The following is a 20,036-nucleotide window of genomic DNA, read 5'->3' as shown; positions in this document are numbered from 1 at the left end:
AAGGGAGGGAGTTCGGTAGTTGAGAGCAGGTTTTTTTCCTTCCACACAAATGGTGCTTTCATCTTACAGGGATGATATCCTCTGTTATTATCACTTCTTCCCATTTCTTCTCCTCTGCAGCAACCCAGCTTTGTCTTGCAAATTCAGGTGGGTTGTACTTGATGTCCTTTGTCCTATAGGGAGGTGAGAATGCTTTGCAAATTTAGCTGGGAGCTGCTACAGGAATTCGGGCACCAAGGCCGCTAATGCTGTGCTGTGGGTTACCCTGGCAGGCAGCTGTTCCCTCATTGGCCCCAGGTAGGATGGGGGAGAACAGTTTCACAGGTAAAGCAAAAGCTGTGCTTGCAAGCAAAGCAAAATAAGGAATTCGTTCACTGCTGTTCGTCAGCTTGCAGATGTTCAGCCTTCTCTGGGAAAAAAGGATTTCATCATGTGTAACTATTGGGAAGACAAATGCCAATAATTCCAAACATCCTCCCCTTCCTCCCTCTTTCCCCAGCTCTTACTGCTTGGCAGGATGCCGTATGGCATGAGATACCCCTCTGGTCAGGTGGGATCCTCTGGTCCTGACTCTGTCACCTCCCAACTTCTTGGCAGCCCCATCCTCCTCACTGGCACAGCAGTGTGAGAAACAGAAAAGGCCTTGAATGCTGTGTAAGCACTGTGCAGCAGTAGCTAAAACATTCCTGTGTTATCAGCTCTGATTTGGTCACAGATCTAATATACAGCACCATAGCAGCTGCTGTGGAGGAAATTAACCTTATCCAAGCCAAAACCTGCGCTCATCAGAGCACTTTCTGTAATACAGTGTTTCTGCTTAATACTTTTATTTGAGTTCAGAATGGATTACCTGTCCATTGTAAATACTGCACAGATTTATTTTCTTACTTTGTATTGCATTTCATATTGCTTTAGCCAGCGACCAGTGAAGATATAATTTCATGATGGATAATGACCCTCCATTTTCAATTTTCAGATACGCTAAGGAAAATTAGATGTATCACAGCTTTGAAAGTTTGACTTGATTTATCCTTTTGTTAAAATAGCTTTGTAGGGAGGTGGGCACTGGATATGGGTTGGGATTTTTTTTGTTTTGTTTTTTTCTTGGTTGGTTGGGGTTTTTTGTTGAAAATGAAGACTGGATTTTATTCTGAGATGGGACATGTCTTCTGATCCTCCTGGTCAGCAAGGGGATCTATCCATCAGTTTCAGTCTTGAATGCATCTTTCACTGAAATAGCATTCTTTGAACTTTTAATTTTCTGCAGAGAGCCCCAAAATCTTTGTGTTGTTTCTTCCTGCATTTCTTGTGTTTCCTTTCCAGCCTGCCTGTTTCTCTGGCTAGGCTTTATTCTTTGTTCTGTGAAAAGGCAAGAGGAAAAGAGGAAAAAACAGTTTTCCTCTAATACTAGGTAATCAAGAAGGAGGTGACCCAGTCTGTGACTGAAGAGACAGGAAAAAAAAGGAAGAAAAAAAAAAAAAAAGGCCCCTTTTCATCTCCTACAGAGGCACCAAATGCCTTTTTTGCTTGCAGGGTTCCTTATTGCACATATGGAGGATCAGCAGACATGCACCTTCTCAAAGAGGATATTGGTAAGACTTTTCTTTCTGTCTAACACAGAATTAAGAAACCCTTCTGAAGTTAAGGCAGTATTGTCTCAATGTTCAATTACAGTTAGCCTTAAAACAGTGGATATTCTGTACTTTAGGATTGCCTGAGATATGGAATTCTTAATTGCCATGTACAGGTGCAGAGTTTGCTTAGGAAGTAAAAGTATTTTTTCTCTTTATTGTTTTTTAGAGAACTGAGTTGTAAATGGAATAACAACTTTTTTTTTCTGCCTGAAACATTTTCCTGAATATTTTTGCTCTGAAAAACATTAAGTTCTGAGAGTCAAACCTGTTACATATTTTTTTAGTTGTGACAAGTCAGCAGGTTTATTTTTCAGTATCTGATGCTTGCTGAGAAGATTCCACCCCTCCACTTTCAAATTCATGGTATATTTACTTTCATACATAGTACAGAAGGTGCTCCTGTGTTGTTGGGGTTTGGTTGAGGTTTTTTATTGCTTTTTTTTTGTTTCTGGTTTTGTTTGGGGTTTTTTGTTTGGTTTGGTTTTTTTTGTTTTCTTGGTTTTTTTCGGAGTTGTTTCATTTTGTTTCTTGGTTGGTTGTTGTTGTTGATCTCTTCCCAGTAGGAAGGTCTGGCAAGCTTTAATGCAGCATTATGATTTGGGAGCACGTTTTTCCTCTCGATGCATGCCCTTTCGACTTGAACTTATGCAGTGACATCACTTTAAAAATAGTCGTCCTGTAGATGTTTTGTTGAAGTACAAACATGCATTCATCATAATTCCTGACTTTGTTTTGCATGTCTTTTTTTGTTGTTGCAGTCTGTGTTGGATTTTAAACCTCTTGCATTTAATTTTTGCCCAAAACATTATGTCCTGTGGTGTGGCTTTGAAATAGTACTTCCGTTATACAAAAATCTTCTTCCTTGCCTTCAGGAGACTGTAAATTATTTCCTAAAGGCTATAGTCCACATTTATTAGGGCTACAGAGTTGGAAAGATTGCTTTAGATACTACAGTGTGTTTTTTCCAATAATTTATGAAACAGGGTTTTCATATTAACCTCTTTGGGTAGCCCATTGATACAACTGAATGTGTGTAGAATAGTAATATCAGTGAAATCCAAAAAAAAAAAAAATCCAAACAAAAAATCTTCCCCCCAAAACTCAAAAGCTCCTGATAGCAGCAACATCTGAGAAAGTCTGACTGTAAGATACAATGTGGTAGTACTATTCCAGGGGACTAATCTGTTCCTGGAAACTGGGGAAACTGGCAAAACAGCATTTGTATTTACAAGGTGAGATGGGGTGAGCTAGGGAATTGGACAACTTTGAGGATATCCTTGCCTTGAGTTTTCTGATTACTTCCTGCATAATTAGGGTTTCTTTGCTTTGAGATTTTTTTGATAGTAAACTTACAGGTTAGTTTAATACCTTTAGCGTCTTGATGATTTGAACAGAAATTGTGTCATGAGACTTAATGCAGTACCAATACTTAAGACTTGCTTTATGTAGCTGATTTTCTAATTGAAGTGGTTGGGTTTTTTTTGACATATATTCCAAGCATCAAAATACACTTCCTTTTCAGTTATCCAACTCTAGCTATAGGGAATATTTTCTCCATCTTCAAGACAGGATTATTAAATCTGGTTCATTGAGTTCATCTTCAGATAGTCAGCTGAACTGCCTTTTTTATCTTTAGTCTATTAACCCTTGAAATGCAGGGTCTTTTGGTGGCTACTTTGTTTTTGGTGGCTGCTTTGTTTTGCTGCTTTAAAGGAGATCTGCAAGTGAAATAAAATGTGTTTGGTTCAATTTTTGGACTTTTAGAATGCTCATCTTACTCTGACTTGGCAAATCTAACCTCAGGGTTCATCTTTCCCTTTTCATTCAGAAACATAGTGTACTCCTGTTTATCCTTCTGTGTATGGTACGGATCTGTACATTCATGCATGGTTAAAGCAATGACTTCCCAGATTCAGCTTCTTTCTTTTGGCTGAGTTCCATAGATGTGCTCCTAAGGAGATGTTCAACTCTGAATTAGTCTGGCCTGTTGTGCCTTTAGTCTCTTCTTGGAAAGAAACTGATACCTACACTTAAGATGGCACTAATGACTCTGAAATAAATTGCTGTTGTGTGGAGAATTGAACTGTTGTTTAGCTCATAGACATGTCTTTGAAGATGGAAGGAATAGGAAATGTTTTCTAAACACTTCTCTGTTGCAAAATGTTTTCTTCTGTTAAATAGGCTTTTTTTACTATGAATATTTCCAGCTCTTAGAAAACAATATTAAGTTCATGTGATTTGTTTCCTTGCAAATTGCCCACACAGATCAATTTAATGTTAAAAAACATTCTCAAATCACTTTTTGCTTATGTAATATACTGGTTTAGAGTATACAGTAAGTTCCTGTTTCTCTATTGCTTGTGATGTGTGTTAAAATAAATTAAATGTGTGTTAAAATAAATTAAAAGTGACATTTATTGCTGCTTACATAAGTTCAATTTCCAAAAAAAAGTAGTTGAGCATTAAGCTCTAACTTAAACATGCCTTTTCTGGGTAGGGATTTTATTCTAACTGGTATTCTCTTGCTCTTAGCAAAAGGCAGCCCCAGGACCTGATACTTCACTCTTCATTAGGCACTGACTCCAAAATCTTGAGTGTGTAATCTGAGATTAATAACACTTTTAATGAAGAAACATAAAGTAGTAGATATTGAGTAGTGCCCCGAGTTTGATAATGGTTGCATATAGAGTAGCAGGAGAACCTAGAAGGTCGTGAGTGGTGTGATTTTCCATTTTCAGTGTAGCTGCTATGCAGTGTCTCAAAAATTGCTTTGAAATATTTTATTTTTGTTAAAAACCAAAGAAGGTAGTGATCAGCTGTTGCAGATATATTGCTGACCTTAATAATTATTTCCATAACTCTCATTTTTTATGATATGCTTCCAGACTTTCAGGAAAATGGCTCACCTGTGGCCTACCTCAAAGCAGCTCACAACCAAAGACAGCAGCAGAAGTGTAGGGAAAACCAAGTAGTGTGGGGCTGGCTATGGGAATTTTCTTTGAGGAAGATGTTTATATTTCAGCAGATGGTGAAATGAAGGAAGAAGTCTCTGTTCTTTGTATGTCATACAATAACAGTAATTTGTTCAGAAGTAATGGGGAGCTACTATTTTTAAGGTAGAGTTTGTCTTGTGATTGATGCCTGTGCCTTTTAAGGGTATATGGGTTGTTGAAAGATGAAATTCTAAATTCTGTGCTTGTTGTTTCTCCTGTTTCAGCCCATTTTAGGCTTTGTGTTGAGTTTCCAGGAGATACGCTATTAGGAGGGATACCTGATTCAGTGAAAGTTCTGTTTAACTGTATTTACTGTGCAAGGAATTGATAAGTTCCTGCTTTGTGGGTTATTGGTTTGGTTTTGTTGTTTTTTTTTTTTTTATAGGATGGAGGACAGAAGAGATTTGGTGCTATTTCCTGTAATATTTGTGGAATGCTTTACACTGTGTCAAATCCAGAGGATGAAACCCAACATCTGTTATTCCACAACCAGTTCATAAGTGCTGTTAAATATGTGGTAAGAAAACCTTCTCTTTCGAAAGACATAAACAGTATCTTTTGTTTGCTTTGTACTAGTTACAATTCATATTACATTAAGTTGTGTTTTAATAAATTATTATCACAGTAGGCCATAAATCATCCACTTTGGGAAATAAATGTTTTTAAGAGCCATGGTAGACAAGTTATATATTATGTATAAAAATAGTTAGTACAATAATGGTGTTTCATTGCCTTATTATTACTTCTGCTACAATTACCTGATCCTGGGGAGGTGTAAGGGTAGTGATAGGAAAACAAAGGAATGTCATTGTTCTGAAAGTATTAAATACAGGTTTCTCTACAACTGGTGTTCGCAGCAGCAGTTGACTTAATAGTCAGATGAAGGGCTGACTGTCCTGTTTTTTTAAGTGTGTGATTTTAGAAATTACTTTTCCATTAATTATGTGTAATTTGAGGAGACACTGCCTAGGAATTCAACTGATACAATTTCATAGCATATTGAAGCTGTACTGAATTTATGAGAATGTGATCTTTAAAATTCCATTTATGAGAATGTGAGCTTGAAAATTTCATTATATATGCTGTCACTGAATATCTCATTAAATCTCAGATTTGAAAAATCTGTATAATTTCAAGTATATTGTAAAATCAGCTACTTCACACTAGCTGATATTACAAGACATAGGAAATGCCTGTTCACATGTCTGAAATCCAGAACAGAGTCTACAAAATCTATTTTCTTATCATACATGTTACCTTCAGTACTCTTACACTCGAGTAGATAAGACCTCCAGGATAACTGAACTGAGGCCACCTATTCATTTCATGTAGGCACCAAATGGCTGTTGGGCTACTCTTAAATCTCAGGCACACTTTTATCCCACTGTTTGCAAAAAAGATATAACTTCATCCCTAAAGTGTTTGAAAGTCCCTGGTGAATAGTTCTGGTATTCTGTCTTTGGTTAGTTTTTGCCAAATAATCTGGACATCTGGAAAGATCTCTTCTGATACACATTAGCTACATCATCGGGTGGGACTGGGCAGAAATTGTGATGGGACTCAGTGCATTATAATGGCAGCATAAAACACGTTTCCCCATTTTATTCCTTTTTGTTCTCCCTCTCCCCACCCAAGTACTTTCAGATCTTGAATGTTACCAAAGATGTAAACATAATTCACAGAAGATGATGTTTAGTTCTTTTGGACAGAAGCTCTTTGGCACATGAGTTCAGTAGCTTCATGTAGGTAAGAAGCTGTACTGAAGTTTTAGATGTTTTGGAAGTTGTAAGAGCTGAAATCTCACACTTGAGTGTATGTCTAGGGTAGCTACATAATTAACATGAAAGTGAATGAGCAGACTGCCTTAAACCAGTCATAAATAATTTTACACAGAGTTAGGTATGCTTTTAATTGGAGAAAAGCTTTCCCTATTGTTTTCTCAGTTGCTAGCCATCTTATTAAAACTTCCAACGATGTGTACTCAAGCAAATTATTTGTATAGTCAGTTCAATGAGTGAAGAGTCTCTCTGTAATCTTTTGAGGCTCTTGTTGTATTTTATGGCAGTGTAGACAACTGTAGAGCCATGGAGCCATGATTTAGATGGTTATTCTGGAATAGAAACTGTAGAGTAAGAGGTGAAAGAAGAAGAAGAAGAACTCTTAGGAGTCTTCAAATTCCCCTCTGATTTTTGTTTTTTCCCTCTTAACAATCTTAACACTGTTTTCTGCATGGATGAGTAACTTTTGCCATTCTAAATAGATGAGTTTTTACTACTAGTCATTTGATCTGGAGTTACTGGTTCTTGGTTGATAGTATTGTGACAGAAACATTCTCACCTCCTCTTAGAAAATAACTTCAATTTAAGATAAGCCTTCTTGGCAGTGAATCAGTACACCAAGTGACTACTTGTTAATTGTTAGTCATCCAGAAATACTGGAATGATTGCTAATTTTCCTGGGTTTGGTAGGCAGTTTTTAGTGGGGATTGTTGGGAGGATGGTTTCTGGATATTTGTATGTAGTTAATGCATTGAAATTTTAACTGTCTTCCTTGCCCTGACAGTGTTAACTGGGTAGTAGTGTCAGGGGATTAAAAAAATGTACTAGGGAAAGTCCTGGTAACTCTTTGGCTAGACTTCCTGGTCCAGGAACATGTGGTCTTAGTGACCTTGATATGTTACTTTTTAGCTCTCCAGACACTCTTTATATGTAGTTAATATGTTTGGCATTACTTGTGATTCAGAAGCCATTCTAAGGGATTTTATAAGCATTTGTCATTCTTTCATCATTCACATTCTCCATGTCATATGATCATGTCATATGATTCCCAGTCTGACTTGAGAAATTTTTTCTCATTTTTTCTCCCTCTTAATCATCTCTTGTTATGGACTTAGTAGTTCTATGATTCATTTCACAGACTCAAAAAAAGTAGGTCTATATCATTGTCATGCTAGAGCTCCTAGCTGTTAACTGTGAAAATGGACATTATTGTCAGTCTTTCCCACCTGCCTGGAGGTGCTCTGTAGGTTTTTTTAAAAGTTTTGAGTAGCCAGAAGGTAGTTTGCTTGTAAATAATAAATTACTTATTATCTTCAACAAAATACAACTTTGTTTGGTGGGTTATTTTAAAGGCCTGTCTTACTCCTTGTAGTAAAAAATTCTGTTTAGGTCTCTAGAAATGATGACCCTAGAAGAAGGACAGGCTTCCTTCTTTCCTTCCTTCCTTCCAATACAAGGAATTAGTATTGGATACTTGCTTTGTCATGGATGTCTGATGGAGATGTTAAGGAAATTGTAGGCTTTGTGCGTAGAGAGGAAATTTGACAAGTGTAATGACAATTTCTAGATTTGAGAACAGAAGATTGGCAAGGATTGATACGGATTTTCCTGAGGGTGACATTTTCTTTTAATAGAAGCATGCAGATTAAATTAGCAAGAAGGTAAGATGGTCAAGAGTAGCACTGGAGCAGAAATGAGAGATGTCCCCAGCTGCAGACAAATGGAGCAATCTGTCTCGATTTCCTCTGGTTTCAGACATCTGAAAGTCTCAGACAAATTATGCCATTCTAGTGTGTGTGTGCAGTGAGTGGTGATGTACACATCAGGTGTTAGTTCCAGCAGGATGGGCAACTCTGGGATAGAAAAATGATTCAGTTTTATAAAATATTCTAGCTGTGATACCACACAGTATCAATTCTACATCCTCTCTCTGATACCACGTAGGAGCAAGGCACTTTTAATGGTGTCTGAAGTTGCAAAGCCAAAACCTTAAGGTAGTAAATGCCTGTGGACTCAGGTGTCATATGTAATTGCAGTTAATGTGTTTGTATTTCAAGCTCATCTTCTTAGTTAAGAATATCTTGAGCTTAAGAAAAAGGAGGAAACGTATTATTATTATTATATTTGGGCTGTGTAATCTTGATAAGTTTACAGCTCTTCTGCTGTAACTGCACTGAAGTTATTCTTTGAGCTTCTTACAATTCTCACATTTAAAGAAAGGCAATATTTGACTTTTTGGCATCTAAAGTTAATAGGATATTGGGATTGAAGATAGTGCTGAACTTCATGTCATCTTAGAAGGATTTCATACTTGTCTTGATTTGCATTAATTCCGAAAGTAATGCATCTGTATGACATAAAAATGTTACAAATTAAGTTCTTACCATTAGTATCTTCTGTGAGAAGTTTTAACAGTGTAGTAGTTACATCCAAGGATCTTAATGTGTTCTGCTGTCAAAAACTCATTCTCTACATTCCATGCATAGGAAGGAGAGGCAGAATATCTGTACTTGTCAGGAAGAAGAATGCAGCAGACCATTTCTCTGCTGCAGATTGTCAAGGACAATGATTTACAACATTTCACACTAGACTTCATTACTAGGGAAAAATTCATAAATGCTTTTTGTAGTGAAGACCAAGAATTATACAGTATTAACCATGTTTTCCTCAGTGCCTCAGTATTTTTGAGGAAAAGAAGCTTTATAAGAAAAAAACACTGGGGTTTTTTTCATGTTTTTGTATTTGGTTGAGAAATAGTGAGTACAGAAAAGCCAGAACTGGCATGAACAGAAAGGCATCAGCATTGCTGTATCATTTCCTACTCATATGTAAGAATTTCTAAAAACTTAGGAGATTCATGGGAAGCAGGCTATCACATCTCCTAACTTAGACTTTTAAAGACAAATCTACATCAGAGATGATTTTAAAGTATAAGCAGAACATAATTCATGAAAAACAGAGAACTGAACATTTAGTTACTGGGCTATTAATGTTGGAGCCATCTTTACACCTCTGTTCTACCTCATTTTTTATATACATACATTATATCCAGTGAAAATAATGAGCTGCACTCTGTAGTGGCAGCTACTGTCCACACTATTTCAGGATCTGGTAGCAGGTGCTTGTCTGTATTGCCCTTTTTGTAATGATATCTTTTGTAATACTATTGCCATTGCCCCTTAATAAACACAGCAGAAGCAGCCTTTATTCTTGTTTGAATTGGGAGGAAGTTAGAGGTATACTAAAAAGGAGCCAACAGTGCATTGCAGGGTTGCCTTATTTTCTCAAGCAGTTACAAATACTTGTAGGATCACTAGTCTCAACATGGAGGGGAGGAAAGTGTTGCTACAGTGCTTACACATCCCATTACAGCACCAGTCTGCCCAGCTGTGGTGAAGGGTCTCAGCCTGCCTTGCTGCTGCTGGCTAGAGGTAATCTGTTGTTGGGCATAGACTTGGAGTATCAGGGATGACTGCTGTAATCATCTGCTTTTATTCCAGGCCTTGCAGAACATGTTTCCCTGTGGGAGGAGTAGCTTTCCTTTTGACTTCTTTGGTCATCACAGGGATGTGTATCAATGCTTGGGCATCTGATTTAGCAGTAAAAAAGTATTAATTTCCTAAATGTCAATTAAAAGAAAAGGGAAAGCAGTTTTTCTGACATTGCAGTAGAATACTATATGTTGCAGACATAATACTTCTGTTTCTTAATCTACTGAGGTGTTCTTGTCATCTGCCTGCTGAAAGAGTCCCACTTTAGTTCTCAGTGATTGAAATACCTTGCAGACTGTAGTATTTTAGTAGTGTTAAGATAGTGGGGGTTTGGCTAAAAAGTGTTAATAGGTGTGTTTAGGGAAATCATTTTCAGACCACATGAAAATGCTGACACTAAAGCGTAGTTTGTGTTCTGTAAATATCTAATAGGATTAGTCCCAGCTGCAGCTGTAGCACTTCCCATTCAATGTTACAGTAGGACAGAATTGTGAGCAGTCTTGTGCATTGCTTCCATTTGTCTGGTTTAAAGGAAGCAAAACTCAGAAATAAGGTGCAGATAAATATATGAAATCATAGGGTTTTTTTATAATATTATTAGAGCTGCATATTACTTTAAAGGCTTAGTATGGCTGTAAAAATCTGGATGAGCTTAGGCTTTGCAGAAACTTCTTGGAAAGCTGTATTTAAAAGATGCATTTCTGTATTCCAAAATACTTCCATTTAGAAACTATCCCTCCTGTGAATATCATCAGTCTCCATATTATACATATCATTTAAGAAGATGAACAGGTGGACAGTAATGAAAATAGTGAGTCCTGTACATTTGAAAATCAATTATTGCATTTTTACAGATTTTTAGACTTGTGCTAATATACTGTTGCTTAAAGGCATAAATACTGTGATGTTGAGAAGTGTTGTATCCTTAATTGTATTTCATTTTTTGGAAATACCTGGCTATAACATTACCAGGATACCTTAACCTAAAAATTAGTGTTGAATTTTCTGCATTAGGCTTGCAGCAGTCTGGATGCTGTAATGGCAGGATTATCAAACAGATTTACATCCTGAGCAGATTTACATCTCAGCATTTACATCCTGAGAGATTATTTAAAATAGGCTGTAAAAAGCTCTTGCAGAGCAAACTGGTAGCCAAAAAGCAGAAAAAGACAAAAAATTGAGCGAGGTAAGGTTTGAGGTTGGAGAGTAGTAATCCTTGTCTGATTTTTGATACCTTTCCTGGTAACAGTCTCAAAAAACATGTCACAATCCCACAAATTCCCTTTTTCCTGCTGCCCTAAATATGATGACACTGCTGTTTACTGCCCTTTGTGTTCAGACCATAATATATATAAATTCAAGCAGGATCTTCATTTGTTCAGTTTACTACTGAGAAGAAAAGCAGACAGGATTAAAATGGTGTCTGTGTTGCAATGATTGCTATGCTGGGTGCTAAACTAATACTTAAATAGTTTCAGGGCTAGCAGCAAGTAGATACATTTCTAAAATTTTTCTCTTCATGTCTTCCTTGGGGTAAGGGAGTAAAATCAGTATGGATAAAATGAGGTGCCGATCAAGTATTATAACACTGAACTTCAGCATTTTTTGTGGTAGTATATATGGCATTCATATAGTGCCAAATTCTATTGCTTGGTCTTTAGTCAAACATTACTTTATGGGAAGATACAGATTTCAGTGAGAATCACTCCATTAGTATTGTTTCTTCAAAGACTTTTTTATTTAAAGTTGCTTTGAAGTAAGACTTGTAGATCAGCCTTTTTAGTGGCTGAAGTTACTTCTGCATTCAATATTTTTAGGTCCCATCAAAGCAACTTGAGTTCTAATATCTACCAGTCCCATCTTGCTAGATTTAAGTGGCTTTTTTGTTTTGTTTTTTTCCATGCAGGTACTGCTCATTATTCACCACGAGTGTGGATCTGAAGAAGAGTTAATTACCTCTATTTTTTTGAGTATGTTTACACTTCAGATACACACAACGTAGTCTCCTTCCCTATTAGATTCTTAGAAGGTAGTTATAAATTTTTTTCTAGTATCCTTCTTGTGGCTTTAACAGTTATGATCAGTAACAAAATAAACTATTCCTTACATTTTGGGCAACTGCATGCCAATCAGTTCACTTAGAACCTCCTGGAGGTCTTTCGCATGCCAGACTTTTAAAAACTGAGTGTGTATTTGTGGAGGTAACTATGTTAAAAAGAAATCTTCTAATAAAATTTAGGGCTTTCTCATTCACTGGACTTCAAAAAATAAGCATTTACATAGGTTTGGAAATCATTTATGTGAGCTGAATTTGCTACTTCTGTTCTAAAATTGAGTTTGCACTTGAGTTCTGGGGGAACAATCTAGTTGGGAAATTGTTAAGATGCTTTCACATTGTTTTTAGTTATAGTTAGGTTACTGTATAAATTATTGTATAAATAACATAATATTTTATCTGTTGTGCTCATTTTAAAAGGCTAGCTGAAGTTTACTTCTCTAGCAAAGCAACTGCTAAATTCTGTGAAATCTGCATAAATTCAGTGTCTAGAACAATAAGTTGCCACTTCTGTTTGTAAAAGTACATCATGTATATGATTTAGATATGTGTTTGTTTTATTTAGGGTTGGAAAAAGGAGAGAATCTTGGCTGAATATCCTGATGGGAAGATAATAATGGTTCTTCCTGATGACCCAAAGTATGCACTTAAAAAGGTATGGTGAGGACTGGACTTGTATGTCTCACTTTGTTTGATGTTTTCATATAAATGTTCATGGAAAGGTTTGTGTCATTTACATGTGAACAGTTGAAATTGGACTCAAAACTGCAGTGGTTGTGTTCCCTTTTCCACAGACAGGTCAGATGCCTCACTCTTAAGCATTGCTGGTTTCTTCATAGAGAGGCTGGGCCTGGGCAGGGGTGGGAAGAGCATCAACCAACTGACTTCTTAAAGTTTGGTGTTGGTTTGTTTTAAGTATCCTTGCAGAATGTCTGACAGATATTTTATGTAATATAAACTTCCTGTTATATTTAAATGAACTGAAATTTATTAACTTTATAACACAGCACAAATACGGCACCATTCTCTAGGTGACTTTCTGATAAAAACAGAATTAGGTGGAAAGTGGCTTTAAAGTCATCTAGTTCATTGCCACGTGCAAAGCAGAATTTGCTCTGATTATGATGCATCTGACAACTTTCTAAAAATTCTACCTTCCTTCAGCTTTCTACTCTTCCACTGAGATTTCAAAGAGCAACTGAAACTAAAAATAAAATTTTGTTTAGTATCAGCAAGTTTAGAAAAAAACAGAAAAACTCCAGCATGAACATAAATGAAGCTTATGCATGAGGGATTTTTTACTGAGGGATTCCTGAACCTACATCTGGACATTGGAACAGCCTCTATCATTCCTCATCTCCTGTAAGACAAAAAAAGGTGCCCTCACCTATGGTGCATTAAATGGCATAAGTTTCTTAAATTCATGTTGTAGTTACAGTAGTAATGCACAAGGAGAATTACTGATGCTGTGAGTATCACAGAATCACAGAATGGCTCCACAGGTTGGAAAGTACCACATCTGGTCCAACCTCCCTGCTCAGGCAGGGCCATCCCAGAGCACATGGCACAGGACTGCATCCAGACAGTTCTTGAATAGCTCCAGTCAGGGAGACTCCACACCCTCTCTGGGCAATCTGTTCCAATAACAGGCACCCACACAGTAAAGAAAGCTGTGTTTGAAAGGCTTTAAAAAGAATTTTTAACAGGTATGAGTTACTCTCTATTTTCTCACCTAACCTTCAGGTACTAATCATTTAATGACACATCCTATTATCTGAAACACCAAGTAAAACTATTCTTGAAATCAAAGAAAGCTGGTTGTGACAGCTGTAAGATTCTATCAACTTCAGCTACACAGAACTACAGAGAACTCTATCCTAAATTACTCAGTTTGCTACAGTCTTCCTTCTTTTTCTTCAGCCATTATATTAAAAAATGAATGTACAACAAATGAAGATAGAACTTAAACTAAAATGAAGATAATCCCACAAGAAAAATACAACTAAAGGAATAAACTTATTTGCATAAAATGTGAAAATTCATAGTTTCATTTTAATTCAGTTACTTAGACTAAAGAAACCAGCTACAACCACACCAGCAGCAAGAGCTGTCTTCGGCATCAATTCAGCCTCCAGAGGTCCCTTCCAACCTCAACCATTCTGTGGCCCTGTGACAGGGATACTGTAAAAAGTCCCTATTAGCCACAGCAAATCCCCAGCTAAGCAGAGTCAGCGGCAGGCTACAGTGAAATGACACTTTAAGACGTGTGAACACAGGTTAGCCAGCAGGACACTTAAGTACTCAACTGCTCTAAGTCCCCATTAGTGTGCTGGGGCCAGTTTTAGAGCATCAGGGAAGACATGAGTCATGGCACAAATGGAGATTAGCTAGAAGAGAGCATGATAATGAATGGAGCTCTAAGAAACATTATGTAGGAGTATAAACTAAAAAAAACCAACACATCCAGCCAATCTCCTTAAGGTAAAAAAACAATCAGTTTGTTCAGCACAAAAAAATCTACTGCAAGAAGGAAAAGAAGGATGTTTTCTATAGCTATGGCAGTATGATTAGTACTAATGAGCTTATATTGCAGTATGGAGATTCTGTTAAGACATTCAGGGAAAATGTCCTACTGTTATGGTTAGCAAAGCACTGTAATACAGTCTGAAGAGGTCAGACAAACCTCTTCAGACTGACAATAGTTATTCCTTTATAACAAATACCTATATTTTCTACCTGCCTTGGCACTGTGCCTGTTGTCATCTGCTCAAAACCCTTAATGGATTAGTTCTTTCAAGACTTCAAAAATAACAAAAAATCTTAAACTGCTTTAACTTTCCTTGCAGTTCTAATTAACTTCTAAAATATCAGAGTTCACAATTTGATTTTCTGCATTCTCTCTATTAGCCTTTGTCTAATGAAGTTTGGACATAATGGAAGCTGACTGAGGGGTCTCTACTCTTCCTATTTCCAGACGAGTATTGTTTAAGGAACATTTATGCTGATGATGTGTTGCAGATTACTTGGGTTGATCCTTAACTTTTGGAATAACTTTCAGTATTCTAGATACCCTAATATATTTCTGCAAATATGTGATTTTAATGTAAATTTATAAAAATGTGCATTTAGACATGCTTCTTATACAGCATTTAAAATTATTTTGACAGGTTGAAGAAATCAGAGAAATGGTAGACAATGACTTGGGATTTCAGCAAACTCCTCTCATGTGCTACTCTAGAACTAAAACTCTTCTTTTTATTTCTAATGACAAAAAAGTCATTGGTTGCTTAATTGCAGAACATATTCAGTGGGTAAGTGGTTGAATTGGAGAAAGATAATCTGTGTCAGTGCTTAATAACTGTTTTTCACAGCAAATTATTGTTCTGTGTGTGCCTGTTCCACAGAGGAAGAGACTGGGTGGTTGGACCATTCTGAAATGTAGTTACTCAGTTTTATGTGGTTGACACTGAGCAGAGATACATGGATGGTGTCACACTTGGCTCAGACAGACCTCATAATTTAAAAACTTTCTACAGCTGAGGGGTGGAATTTTTCTTCCTCTGGTGTTACGCAGCTCTGGCTGTGCTCTGCTTGTGGGCAAGCAGGTTCAACTCCCTACCCAGCAGAAATCCAACATGGATGAAAGAGTGGATGCCCTGTATGATTGAGTTGGATCACCATAGGGTCAAACAGCTCCACAGGAAATAAAAGCAGAGGACAAAAGAAGGCAGTGGAATGGAAGGCAGGACAAGAAGTCATTGCAGTACTAATCACTGATGTCACATAATCTGTCTGTTCATTCCAAACTGTATTGTTTTCTGTTGTCCCTTGGGAGTATCAGACAACAAGCAAAACAATCTTAGCCAAAGCCAGAGAAATTGATGCAAAAGCTTTAATACAGGTAGTAATAAGGATTGGATTATTTGTTGCTGTTATTTTAAGTGAGATAAACTTCAGAAGGCTTTTTGTTTATTTAATCTTTTATAATTTGCTTGATTTTTGAAACTGTTATGAGAAATTAAATGGGATACAAAACTGCAGTCTTTCTGCTAAGGCATTTTAGCAGCCAAGTATGTTTAACTGAAATAAATTAAAAAGTAATTATTTTCTTCAGTCATTAGTGATGATTTTATAAAGTGACAAATGTTTTTTACCTCATCTGCAGGGCTACAGAGTTATAGAAGAGAAAGTTCCAGAAATCAGTTCAGAAAATGAGAAAGTGATATTTGAGAGACAGAAAGCATGGTGCTGTTCAACTTCTCCAGAACCTGCCATCTGTGGGATCAGTCGGATCTGGGTGTTCAGCATGATGCGCCGGAAGAAGATCGCTTCTCGGATGATAGAGTGTCTCAGGTAAGAGGAAAGCATTCCTCAGCTACACGTGGTTTAGACAGAACTCAGTGCAAGACATTGATTGTTTTGTGTGTCTCAAGCTTGTATTTCCAAGCTGCTGGTGGTACTGGGGATATGGATTTGAGTGCAGTTGACAGTTCCAGTATTAGGTGGAATTCAGTAACTAATGTCAGTACTCTACAGTCATTCGTCTTCTGCAGAAATCTTTGAGTGCAGTTGTAATGAGTCACCCTGGCAGACTCGCAGGGGGAAGTTCCTCCATAGTAATGATGAGTAAAGGATACAGGACTGTCTTTGGTCAAAGTGTGAGAACACCCATGGACCGGGACTGGCTGGTGGTCCATTCCTTAGAGGTAGCAAGAGGGGAGCAACAGAGACCCAGTCCACCAAATTATTGGGTATAGTCTGGTGGCTTCCAGCTGTTGTTTTGTTTTAGTTTTTTATATATACTCAGGTTCACTGAACCTTATGGATATTTTCATTTTCCATGGAGTTTTAGTAGTTAGTGGTGAGTGTATTCCAGCTGACTGCTAAGTGCTACATCCATAAAAAGTACTCAGACATCTGTGCTATTGTCTAGATAAATGTTTAAAATGTTGACTCTCCAAACCTTATGTTTCTTTCCAAGAAGTTTAAATGTCAGTTCTAAGTAATGGCAAGAACTGCTCATATCTTAACGATGGCTAGGCTGTCAGGTTTGTGCTCACCTCATCTTGTTGGAGTTTCTAGAACAGGTACTGCTGCCTCTCCCAGTCCTCACCTTCTTGGGTATTTGGAGAGCTCAGCAAAGCTGTTCTGCCCTGCACAATTTCATCTGGCTGGTGGAGCAAATAATGATCAGATCGCATTTTGGCTGACCTATTGATGGTAAAGCTGTATTCACATAAGCATATTAACTTGATTATTTGCTTATGTTTTTGGCAGATTTTTAATAGTGTGTTGTGTAGCTTCCTAAAAACTATTTCTAAAGGAAAAATTTCTCTCCCAAAGTGATACTGAAGTTACTCCCTTAGCTACAGCCCTAAAGGGTCTTTAGAATCAATTTTGATTACTTGTTGCAGATAGTGAGGCCTTAGTTTTCCTCTTAACTGTGCTCTGCACCTCCCCTTTTGCTCTGCTCTGGTGCTTGTTTGGCCTTCCAGTAGCTCATTGCTGTATTCACTAAAAAGTTTTGTGTTATTCTGGTGCTCCACTGGGTTGTAGAAAGGTCTGATGAGCTCTAGAGCTGGTCTAGATGAGGGAACCTCGGCAGTTGCAGAAGGCAGAGGAAAGGAGTGAGACTTGCTTTGAGATGGCAGTAAGCAGTTATATATGCTCAGCTGCCTAAACCTAAATGTTTTCCATAGCAAAAGGTACTTGGAATGGGATAATTTCGGTAACCAGCTAAATCCTGACTTCAAAATGTGGAAGGCATCGTAACAGACTGAGGTTCATTTTGAGAATGTCTGCCCCATTTCACTCAGGCTTTCACAGTACCTTGCAGTCACAGAAACCCCATCAGACAGTCTTAAGAACCTTGCAAAATCATGTTTCTGAACACATGAAAGAGAAGAGAATAAAGCTGGTACTAATTAAAGAGGATTTTGTTCTTGTTATCTTTTCCTCAGTATTCAGTGGTGATGTCCATGATGTCCATATGAGTGAAGCTCCTGCTTGCTCTTCAAGTACATCTATGATTATTTTGTAGAAACTAAATAAGTCTAAAGGGAGTTTCTTCTGTTTCTAAGGATAAAATAACACCTCCCCTTTAAGACCAGTTGAGGTCTCAAAGCCTGAATTCAGTTTTCCAAAATTGCTCACACAGCCAGCCAGAGAATTAGAATGGTATCACTTGATTCCCACTCTCCTTTCAAATAAGACTAAACCATACAGGAAATACTCTTCATTAACAGGTTAAGCAAATTGTTTCTTTCTTTTTGTATAGTTAATTACTGAATGTGTATTTAGAAATTATGCCTTGAGGTTGGTCCCTTGAGGCCCCTCCATAAGCACCCCAACTTGATTCATAGCTTGTTTTCAATCCTAGTGATTGTAGTCACAGTCCTAGTGGTCTCTTTTCTATTTAAAAAATCTTTGGAATGAATTCAAACTATTTATTTTAAACTCTGAATTTGAACTCTTGATGCAATTGTTGTGCACAAATATTCCTTCTAAAACACCAGACCCTTATAGAACCCCCTCCCAGAGCAAGTGGTCCTCCTTGCTCTTCGGAAGGAGATAAATCCTGTGAATAGACCCTCCTAACAGAACTTCTTCCGTTTGAATTACTGTGCCACTTAATTAACAGTTCGTTGCCTAATAGCATAAATATTTTTCATATTCTCTGAGGATAATTATCTTTTATTTTTCCTTTTCCCCTCTTTTAAACAGGAGCAACTTCATATATGGCTCATACTTAAGCAAGGAAGAAATTGCTTTCTCTGACCCTACTCCTGATGGAAAGCTCTTTGCAACACAGTACTGTGGCACTGGCCAGTTCCTGGTATACAACTTCCTCAATGGACAGCACCAGACTTAACTGCTCTGCAGGAATTCCATTTTTATTGGAGACTTCTGCCAAACTGCATGGAGTTGGTGCAGACCTTCAGCAGAAGCCAGGGCCATTTTTATTACAGTGAACTCAGGACTGGTAACAACCAAGTGGTTGTACTATTTTATTAAAATTGTAAACAATGCAGTAATAGGCTAACTTTGTTTTTTTAAAAGAAAGATATTTTATTAACTTTTACAAAAGTTTGATTGTATTTTATCTAGTTATTCATGTTTACATGCAGCAGAAAATTGTTCATAGTGGACTGTAAACTAATGCAAAGACTCTAGTCTGGCTGATGAGTACATGCTGAAGTTCTTACTGAGGTGATATACCAGTGCTTCCCAGTACTGGAGTGCTGGGCTCCTGTCCCGGCTCCCACTACCAGCACTTGTCTGACAGAGTTCCAGGCTGTGGAATCGGGGGCAGGAGGTGCTACAATGCAGTCGCTGTGGGCAACAACCCTCACAGGCTGTACGGTGCCTTCCGGGGTGCCCCTGTACTCTGCTCCATGTCAGGGTGCCTGCTCCCTGGCAGCAGCATCAGAATCTTCTTGTGGCCTCTGTCCCCTTCTCCCCCAGATTAGTTTTGGAGTAAAAGGTGGAATGAAAAGCCCAAGGACTGGTGTACTCGTCATTCTTCAAGTATTGTACTGAGTATATACCTTTGTTAGTTGACTTCACTTTGATACTTGTCACTCCCTTCATAAATCTCTCCTCTTTCAAAGGGTTTGTATGTTGAAAAACTGCTGTGGCCTTTCTTGATCTGTACATAATGTAGATAGATTAAAAATAAAATACTTGATAGCTTTTTTAAAGTTACTCTGTATAATACTAAGTGTGAGTGAATCTTTAGTGTATTTCATACTTTTCTTGGTGGGAAAAACATAACATGCTGAGGATAAATACCCTCAAGAGCTCTGGATCAAGACCATCCCCATACAAGGCTTATAGTAAGGTCAGAGGGGATACCTTCTGTCTTGAGTAAGAGTTTAAAACCCTAATGGAGGATGGGAAAGATTTAGTTAAGGTTAAACTTAGGCTTTGTTTCAATTTGGGAACCTGTGTGCAGTCAGGATGTACTTGCTTATGGTGTGCTGTCCTTGGCCTTGGTCTAGAGCTAAAGCAAAGACCTCGCACCACATCCCAAACAGTACTCAGGAGTACTTAAAGCTGGAGTAGCAGAACAGTGCTGAATTCTG

At 37.6% G+C, this 20,036-nt stretch overlaps 1 protein-coding gene across 2 annotated transcripts in view; it reads left to right on the top strand.

Moving 5' to 3' along the window:
• The window catches only part of ESCO1 (establishment of sister chromatid cohesion N-acetyltransferase 1), a 33,358-nt gene extending 13,702 nt beyond the window's left edge, over window positions 1-19,656 (top strand). The window contains exons 8-12 of one of the 2 annotated variants that reach the window (XM_053941358.1): window positions 5,013-5,144; window positions 12,518-12,607; window positions 15,120-15,263; window positions 16,118-16,305; window positions 18,676-19,656. In XM_053941358.1, coding sequence (XP_053797333.1) covers window positions 5,013-5,144; window positions 12,518-12,607; window positions 15,120-15,263; window positions 16,118-16,305; window positions 18,676-18,823 — 702 coding nt within the window. In that variant the 3' untranslated portion in view covers window positions 18,824-19,656. Of the gene's footprint in view, window positions 1-5,012; window positions 5,145-11,802; window positions 11,926-12,517; window positions 12,608-15,119; window positions 15,264-16,117; window positions 16,306-18,675 lie in introns of those variants that run through there. The other variant, XM_053941365.1, reaches the window with a different exon arrangement.
• Window positions 19,657-20,036: the final 380 nt, after the last annotated feature.

This window comes from Vidua chalybeata, chromosome 1 (genome assembly GCF_026979565.1).
Source record: "Vidua chalybeata isolate OUT-0048 chromosome 1, bVidCha1 merged haplotype, whole genome shotgun sequence".
NCBI classification, from domain to species: Eukaryota; Metazoa; Chordata; class Aves; order Passeriformes; family Viduidae; genus Vidua; species Vidua chalybeata.
This window is presented reverse-complemented; position numbering and strand designations above follow the sequence as displayed.